The 9,560-nt window shown below is 42.3% G+C and overlaps 1 protein-coding gene across 3 annotated transcripts; it reads left to right on the top strand.

Moving 5' to 3' along the window:
- Positions 1–2,274: 2,274 nt before the first annotated feature.
- ncln (nicalin) lies at positions 2,275–9,503 on the top strand. Of its 3 annotated transcripts, none has more exons than XM_027010720.2 (15): positions 2,275–2,550; positions 3,042–3,232; positions 3,317–3,458; positions 3,857–3,951; positions 4,928–5,008; positions 5,174–5,277; positions 5,384–5,472; positions 5,720–5,859; positions 6,258–6,478; positions 6,648–6,735; positions 7,163–7,201; positions 7,702–7,865; positions 8,090–8,143; positions 8,255–8,333; positions 8,559–9,503. In XM_027010720.2, the coding sequence occupies exons 1-15, from the start codon at positions 2,376–2,378 to the stop codon at positions 8,619–8,621; spliced, it is 1,725 nt and encodes a 574-aa protein (XP_026866521.1). In that variant the 5' UTR covers positions 2,275–2,375; the 3' UTR covers positions 8,622–9,503. The 3 variants fall into 3 exon arrangements, with proteins under 3 accessions (XP_026866521.1, XP_026866522.1, XP_026866520.1); XM_027010721.2 differs by having other exon boundaries at positions 3,314–3,458; positions 6,258–6,433; XM_027010719.2 differs by having other exon boundaries at positions 3,314–3,458.
- The last annotated feature ends 57 nt before the right edge of the window (positions 9,504–9,560 follow it).

Raw genomic sequence — 9,560 nt, 5'->3', positions numbered from 1 at the left:
ATTATGTCGTTAAACATAACGACTTGGTATTGTGAAACCATATACAGACTATGAAAAAGAATTGACCACAAACCCCATCTGTATTATAGCATATCGCTCTCTTGTGGTAGTATTAGGTAAGACAAACAAAGTTAAGCACTCCACACTTAAAGGGGAAGTTCACCTAGAAAACCAGCTATCAGTACATGTCATAAATTAAGATTTTTGTTTTTGCTTTTTTTCTACAAAAAATTGTTTTCCCAATAAAATTATAATCAAATATATTTACAACTCTAAGTACGCTAGTTGAATAGTAAACATTAATTTTCTCAAAATATAATTTTAAAGACAAAGAGCACAGACATAGGAGACTAAAACGACATCAGCAAAGACCTAATTTTCTTCACGTCAGACATCCAATTCCTGTCGTAATTCGGTCTGTTTTCTTTTTAGTAAAAAAACAAGTCTTTCTGGAATAGCTGTAAATGAGAGCTTTTTGATAAAAGCAAAAACAGGATGCCAATTTTTTTTATTTTTATTTTTTTATTTTAGAAACGATCCTTTCAGAGTACATCAAATTTGTTCCAGCGCAATATATTGAAAGACGCCTCTGATCCATACAGAATGTGGAGCATAGATAGTTTTAGCCTTAAAGGGGACCTATTATGAAAAATGTACTTTTTCAGTGCTTGTGCACATGCATTTGAGTACTTGGAGTGTCTACCAAACCAAAAACTGCGAAATACGTTTTATTTATTTATTTATTTTGTGGCCTGGCTACATTTGAAAACGCATGATAAAATAAGCAGTTCATATTTGACTCCCCGATCTACGTCGGTATTACTAGTATTATACTGTCCTCCACCTGAGCATCTCCCCCCATGGTCTCAGAGGTCCTTTTGTGAAGGTCCAGTGTTTTTTCAGGGTTTTTCCTTAGTCTCAAGCGCTGGACCTGTCAGCGATATGTTGAAGCTAAGAGCTAAGCACAGGCACTTCTTCGTTGTTGTCTGCAAATATGAGCACAAAAGACCGCATCTGCACCCAGCCCCAGCGGACACAAGAGCACGAATAAAGCTCATGTGGGATGGCAACATCCCAGCTACCGTTGGCAAAACAGGCATGTAAAACACTTTGTGTATGGCTGCTTTTACAGCCTGTCAATGCAGTGCAGGACTGTCAGTAGAACTACTAAAAGAGGGATAATTATTTAATTATAATTTAAAGGATCAGGTACCCAAACAGGCCGTTCTGAACCTGGCGGTTTAGACAGGGTTAGAAAGTACTGTGGTGCTTGAGCCTTGTGGTATTTTAATCAAAGCATGTCATAGACATTTCATTAAGACCCCAAGGAACTGTGTTAACTTGTGTAAATGGTATATGATACGTCACCTTTAACAAAATAAGTCATCTTGCTAGTAAAGTTACGGTCAGAACAGTGTTTTGAAATTTGTTGGTATAGTTCAACAGGGTTAGGTTTACACTATACACGTAACACCTCTGACAACACTGAGCAAATTTCACACTAAAAGTTATACAGTCATGGGCAGGAACTAAATATGTGCACCAGAGAGGCAGAAGCTTGACGGCAATACTCACATATTGGGTTCGTTTCTGGGTAGACTTCATTATATCTGACCGTAGTCCAAAAACACAGTGAAAACATTTACGCCGAATTATGGCCATACTTGGCACAGCTGGAGGATGAATGAAGTTGATACAGTATTTACTGTCAGACTTCCTCAGTGACCTGCATATCCACACTCCTCTTGCACTATTTTGAGAGTCTTTTCAAGGATGTAGCTTGACTTGAACTAATTAGGATGTATATCTGAGATATAGTTTTCTTAGGCAAAAGTAGTGGTTTTAAGAACACGTCAAATGAGGATAGGCAGTAACTGAAATAGGCAGGACAGTTTAGGGAGAGTTTTTGTTTTTATTCTACTGGTGTTACCGTGTTTAAATAGTCCTGTTAAGTGCCGTTTAATCGTCAGCAAAGAAGACTTTTTAAAAGAAGGCTTTCAAACGTCTCTGGGACATAAACCCCTAGATGCTATGTGCAATGGGAATCTATGGATGGCAGAATTAAGTAGCAACAATTCATTTTCGGAGAGAAAATAGCTATTTCTCTAAAGGAGTTGAGAATTGAGAAATGACAACGCTATGAGTTTATCCGAATGGGGGGCGAAGATGATCGTACAATGACACAGGCAGGTTTCCAGTAATACAGGTAGGACTGCAGGCGGCACTCACAGTTTAGGTGTCCTGCGAAATTGCCGGAAGAAATTTCCTGGTCCTTCTCGAAGGCTGCGCTTTGCGTGGAGGCTGGCTGTCAAAGTGTAACCGGTTTCATTCATTTCTTCGTCTCTCCTAGCTGAAGTTTCGACATTATTTCAAACATGTTCGAGGAGGCAAGCGAAGTGTTCGAAAACATGTTTAAGTCGTCGTTCCCACTGACTTTTATTGTGTTTTTGCCGGCCGTTTTAATCCTCGTCTCGCCACTTCCAGCAGAAGCGGCGCATGAGTTCACCGTCTACCGAATGCAGCAGTACGACCTGCAGGGGCAGAATTACGGTAGGTGTGGGCATTTATCCGTCACGCATTAACCGGTTTAATTATACCCTTCACTGTTGCAAAACCCACGTAGTCGAGTAAGCGTGGAAAGCAACCGTAATTCGGTGTAAAACTGCACTTTTAAGCTGGCTACCAGCAAGCTATGCTAGCTGAGTTTGTCAGGATGCTAGCAGCTAAGCTAAGATGAGGTTATCCGCGCACCAGTGAAGTAGTTATACGCTGTTCACTTTTAAAACGAGGGAACTAAAACCTTTTTTTCGGTAGTTTCTCTCCAGTTCTCTCCAATTCGTGTTGTGTTCCGGGTTGGTGCAGTTTAAACTGTGCACAATGCAATGACCCAGCTAACTCTTGAGATGTTTGCTTGGCACCGTCGTACATGGCAGACGAGTGTGTTGTCAGTGGCATATACTTTAAAAGTACGACATGTATCGTCATGTCGATAAACTCAGATATCATATATCGTCATTGTTGTTTTTTTTTTTTTTTGAAAGGCTCCAGAAATGCTATTTTGAACACCGAAGCCCGGACCGTCGAGGCAGACGTCCTGAGCCGTCGCTGCGTGCTGATGCGACTGGCCGATTTCTCTTACGAGAAGTATCAGAAGGCGCTGCGGCAGTCCGCGGGCGCCGTGGTCCTCGTCCTTCCCACGAACATGTCCACTCTGCCACAGGACATCGTGCAAGTAAGAACCCACCCCGACGACCCTGGTTCTTGTGGCACGGCCCTCGGAGGAGCGTAATGTCTTTGTCTCACTTTATTGTAGCAGTTCATGGAGCTGGAGCCAGAGCTTCTGGCCACAGAGACCATCGTTCCTGTCTACTTTGCGCTGGAAGATGATGAGCTGCTGTCCATATACACACAGACTCAGGACTCCTCCACCTCTCAGGGGTCCTCCTCTGCAGCTGAAGGTACTGGAGGCTGAATTTGCAGTAACTAATATACAGAGAGATTGTTTTTTTTCCCCCCCCCGAAACTAAAACATTGCTGGTGGTGTGTACTGGAAAACTGTTTACACATGGTCTTTCAAAATGTGGTTTATTTCTGGAAATCCAAGGTCCTCTAGTTTTTACTACTTTCATTGCTGGTTTGAAAGTTTTTAGTGATGGGCAATGCTGCTCCTCTAGCCATTACAGTTGTTTTCAGTGTATTTTCATCCACACTTTGATATAAAAACTGGTTGCTGTAATCAAGGTCATACCGATGAGAAGTGAGACAGCTTCATCACCAGTGCATGCTGAGTGGATGTCGCACCGTTTGCTGTTCTGCTGTGAATCTGAATCTGGTGGTCTGCTCTTCTCTTCACCAGTGCTTCTGCACTCAGCCACTGCCAACGGGTTTCAGATGGTGACGAGCGGCGCTCAGAGTAAGGCTGTGACTGACTGGGCCATTACCAGCCTAGAGGTGAGTTCTTGTCTGTCTTTTATGGCCAAGATCAGGGTTTTCCTAAGATGATCATCAGGGAAGCTGCACACTTTTTATTCTGTTCCACCTCCAGACACCTTTTAACCTTCATGAACAGGGCTGTGTGCAAAATATGGATGGGGGCAAAATATCACCAATGCACTACCAGTACGAGTTAAATCATTACCTCTTAGTGGGAGGTTAGAAGCTATTGGCTGTATTTAAGAGTTAATTTCTTTTCTTCTAATTTGTATTTAAAATGTACTTTTCCCATTGTTTTTGTTATTGGTCTTAGTTTGTTATTATTTATTAATTTGTTATAGTTAATAATAATAGTATTATTTTTGAAAGAACCTTTAATAAAATTTGTTTGTTTAACAGACTGTTAGATGTCATATCATATTGTGGTGATTGTATTGTGAAGTAACTTGCAGTAAACATTGTGAAATATCCCTTAATGTGAAAATATTAGGCATTTCCCATAATTGAGGTGTAAACCATCTGACTGTCCCGCTGTAACCCACCCGTGTTCAGATTCTGGTGTGGAACTTGTTGACTTGGTATTTGTTGTTGAAAGAATGAATTGAATGACTGAATTACTACCAGTCTATAGAATGAACGCGTTAGTGGTTCTCATGTATATCATTAGTATATGATCTGGATTAGTCATGTTTTGTAGCTGTGAAATAATTTATGATGTGTAGACAAATGCTCATAAAGTATTTGATCTAAACCTAAATAAGATGGAAGAGATGCAGGTGTGGAGAATTACCCAATGGCTACCCAGTAACATTCCCCTGTAGACCTTCTGACAGTACATTCTGGTTTTATTAGGTTGGTACAACAGCAGAATCTTTAAATGAGTCATAACAAGCCATCAATTCATCATTATAGCTCACTGGAATTTGTAAATTTGGTTCTATACAGTGTTCGAGTATTAAGAAGGATCTGCCTTGCTTTGCTGTGTGTTTCTTAGGGAAGACTAACGGGCGTAGGAGGGGAGGATCTGCCAACCATAGTGCTCGTGGCTCACTACGACTCTTTTGGAGTGGCTCCTGTAAGGAATAATGTGGTGTACCTGTTCACTTAGTTCTGTTAATGGACTTTACGCACATTTGTTGGGTTGGCCATGGGTGTTAATAAAGTTTGCCTCTAGAGAACTGAAATTCCTTTGAGCCTTGTGCTAGCAGTTGTTGGTGTGGTAAACAGTGTGTGTCCACAGTGGCTTTCCTACGGCGCTGACTCTAATGGCAGCGGAGTGGCAGTGTTGCTTGAGCTGGCGCGCCTCTTCTCCAGACTCTACTCCCACAAACGGACTCACGCTGGGTAGCAAACCACACACCAAACCAATTCAGGCCAGAAGTGATCAGCGTGATTGAACTTGATCCTGACTTACCTCCTCGTGTCTAAGTGAGCTTTGCTGCTGCTGTAGGTATAACCTGCTGTTCTTCCTGTCGGGAGGAGGGAAGTTTAACTATCAGGGCACCAAACGCTGGCTAGAGGACAACCTGGACCACACAGGTGCATCGCAGTTTTCACTTGTACCTAATAGCCTTATTGTACTTATTGCCACCATCGTTCATTTATTTGATTTGAGTTTTTTTGTTCTCATCATGTGATCTTGTTCTGTATTTTTAATTTGTACAGTGCTGCATCGGTTTGGTCTCCTTTACTGATTTATTATTATTTGCTTCGATTAAAGTACTGCTGCTACTTCTTATATTGCTATGTGAACTCTGCGCTTCATCTTTCCCTGTCCCTGAATTAGAGTCCAGCCTCCTGCAGGATAATGTGGCGTTCGTGTTGTGTCTGGACACACTAGGTAATGGAGACAGTCTTCACCTGCATGTCTCTAAGCCTCCAAAAGAAGGCAGTCCACAGCACGCTCTGCTCAGGGAACTGCAGATGGTAAATACATTTGTAAACCTTTTATGCAAAAAAATGGATGAACAAACCCTTTTGTTTATTTTTCATATTAAAAAAGGACTTTCTGAATATTGTGATTTTATTTTAACAATAGCTTTCGCACGAAATCATACAAATCCAAGTAGGGCTCCTGTTTTGGAGAACATCCTATACTGAGATACCATAATTTTGTCTTAATGTGTCATTTTATGCTCTTTTTTTCCCCACCTCCTAACACTTTGCAGAAATATGCTGTAGAACTAAATTGCGGTGCAGATTTCAGTCACTGCGGGGACTCATAATATCAGACTAGACAAAGGGTTAATATGACGGTGAGATTTAGAATATGATCACCCCCTTATCATTACTATGTCACCACCAGCATTGTCCCCCCCTGTAAGGTCCTCCAGCAGTACCCGGACCTTAAGTTCTCCATGGTGCACAAGAAGATCAACCTGGCAGATGACACGCTGGCCTGGGAGCACGAACGCTTCGGTATCCGTCGGCTGCCTGCCTTCACGCTGTCGCGTCTGGACAGTCACCGCAGTGTCGCGCGCAACTCTATCATGGACATGCGGTCAGTGTCCTCCTCTCTGGAAAGGGCAGGAGAGACCACCACTGGGTGGGTGACTGCTGCCGCTCTCGCTCTCTGTCTCTCCATCATGTGTCGCGGTGCTGTTTGCCCACCTCCGCGTTCCATACCGTTGAACACTGTTGCCTGTGGTGGTTTTGTTCCTTTGCTTAGCATTGTGGGGTTTTTTTTTTTTCTCCATTCGATTTGCCTTTCACAGACCTCATGTGGATCTGAAGAAGCTCAGCCGGAACACTAAACTGATCGCTGAGGCCTTGGCGAGGGTCATCTACAACCTGACTGAGAAGGTGAGGGCCATGAGCCTTGTGCAGGCCTCCAAGCTAATCCATTAGCCTAATGATGATGAAGGAGTCACGACTGTTATTGCTGATGCACTTCAGAGTGTTTATTTATTGCTGTAGGCACACTGCTTTTCTCACAGTGAACCGAATTTGTTTACCATGAACAGATTAGCATGGCCCTACTTCATCTGTGAATTCATTTCAAAGTTTGGTTTTTATTCCACAAAATCTGTTTTTTTTTTTTTCTTCTCACAGCAGACATGCTGTATTGCTTATAAATGGCAAAGGATGATCAGTTACTGGTGAAGAAGCTCAAAACCAGCTTTTTTACTAGATTTCATTTTGTACAGCCTGAATGGATGAATGGGACTATGGGACTATGAATGGGACTATGAGAGGAATACTAGGTAACAGTATTATATAAATTCCACAGGGCACCAATGGAGACTTGGAGATCTTCACAGAGCAGATGGTGAGTGGATAACTCAATTTTTTACGCATTGCATCGTGGCTTGTACAGATCTGATCTGGGACCAGACGCTGAAAAATGTGCAAACCATAGAATGCAGTAGAGCAGAGGTATTCAAATCTGGACTCCAAATCTGGTCCTGGATTTTGTAATGTCTTCAGGCTTGATTTAAATGCTTGATGCAACTGGTTGGCCACTTTGTCGTGACACCTGACTCCTAGGGTAGGGGTTGTAAAATTCTGTAGGATCTGGACTTTGTAGGAAAATCTCTAGGACCTGGACCTTGAGGACCATGATTTGAACACCTCTCCAGTATTAGCAGAGCCAGCATGCCTCTCCACAATAAAGCATCATTTAATGCAAAGTTAAAGTAAAGAACATGCAGTATTAGTCTAGACACAAAATGTTATGTCAAATATGTGATGAAGATTAGATGGGGGCCATATGTGGCAGTAGTCATATGCTGCAATACACCCACACACAACTCACGACTGTGCTATCAGCAAGTGCAGGAGGACCAGCTGACATCGCTGATAGACTGGCTGGCCAGCCAGCCCCGTGCTGCACAGCTGGTAGACAAAGACAGCAGTGTGGTCAGCACCCTGGAGTACTATATGGGCCACTATCTGAAGGACGTCAAGAGACATTTTGTAAAAGCCGACAAGAGGTGAGTCTAGCGCGGGCATGTGTGGCATGACTGCAGGCTTTATGTGCTTTAAACGTTTGTGTCTACTGATTTTGAAAGATCTATGAGAATGTTTGTGTATATAGTAAGAAAAAGGCACAAGAAGGCAATCCTTGGATTTTCTTACATATATTTAACTTGTAATCTCCCCTCCCCAAAATACTTTGGATGCATTTATGATATAATGCATTTATTTATTTTTTCAGGGACCCAGAGTTTGTGTTCTATGATCAACTTAAACAGACCATGAATGCTTACAGGTGATTATTAAGTTTTGTTTAATAATCTTCCAGCTAATAATTAAAGTAATTAAACAGATGTGTTCTGAAAGTCTCTAACTCTGCCATTTTTCCTTGCCATAATCGTTTAAGAGTAAAACCAGCCGTCTTTGACCTGCTGCTGGCGCTGTGCATTGCTGCGTACCTCGGACTGGTGTACTTGGCTGTCCAGGTGAGGGAGGAAAAAGAAAGCTTCATTATGTCCAGGGTGACCTTAAAGCTATTGGTTCTCCCAGCTAGTTCTGGCCTGCCTCATGATGGGCATGATAATTGGAATAACTGAATTCCAGCAGGCAAACCATAAAACAGTGGGAAGGCTTTAGTACCAGCACTGATGACCATTGGCCACAGCTCCCAACCCTCCTTTTTAAACCCTGAATACTGTCTGTCCCTGCAGCATTTCGGGGTCCTGTACAGCATCCTTCGCCGGCTCACGGCACCACGAGCCAAGCAACACTAAGCAGCTCCGGCTCCTGCTCTCCTTACACCTGCAATATGAGGGACTTCCTGCAGTCCCAGTGGAGCCAAGAGTGTGTTCTCACAAATCTGTCTTTCTTCCTTTTTCTGGGAGTGGAACTTGACCCCAACCCTTCCCACCGACACCAACACCACGCGTGTTGCTCTCCACTCCTTCACTGGCTAGCACAAGTTAAGAGCAGCCTTTTAAAGTCTTCCCTTATCACTTCACCACATCCCAGTCTGAAGCTAGTGTTTCCCTGATCTCTATAGCTCACGTGCTTAATTGGCAGCTGTGTCAAAATAGGCCAGATTGCACTTGATGAAGTTGGTGTGGGCTAGCTGGAAAAAGCTGTTTGGTAAGCTTGTTCAGTTTAGAGACAGCTCACGTCTGACACAAGTGTAGTGCCTTTGATAATACAGATATTAAGCGCATGGTTCAGTGCAATTGGCTATGTAAAACTTTCAGTATCGGTATGGTATAAAACAAAACAGAAAAACAAGCAAAATATCTGGCAAACTAAATTTTAGTCCCTTTTTTCTTATCAACTACATAATCCAAGTGTTATATTTTCTTTCTAATTTCCCCATGTCTCCTCTTAATTTGCTTTAACAGACCACACTAGCCATGATTGTTTTGGAGGAAACACACATACCTCTCCTTTACTTTCCTGAGCTCTGTTTTGCATAAGAGGCAGTTGCTTTCAAAATGCAGGATTCGGTGAAAGTGAAGCTGCTAGAGGTCTTTCATCTGTTATTTATGGAAGCGAGTGATGCTTCACCTTGCACTGATTTTTAAATGGTTTGTTTCACTCTTGAGAATTAATGCATCTACAGTTTATGAACTGTGATCCTGATCACAAAAATAAAGTTTTGTTGAAATACATCTGGGACAAAGTGGTGTTCATTTAAGAGATTTTTTTTTTATTTATTTAATGGGAAA

This window comes from Electrophorus electricus, chromosome 26 (assembly GCF_013358815.1).
Source record: "Electrophorus electricus isolate fEleEle1 chromosome 26, fEleEle1.pri, whole genome shotgun sequence".
In the NCBI taxonomy this organism is placed as follows: Eukaryota; Metazoa; Chordata; class Actinopteri; order Gymnotiformes; family Gymnotidae; genus Electrophorus; species Electrophorus electricus.
Note: the sequence above shows the minus strand (reverse complement) of the source record. Positions and strands in the feature narration are given on the sequence as shown.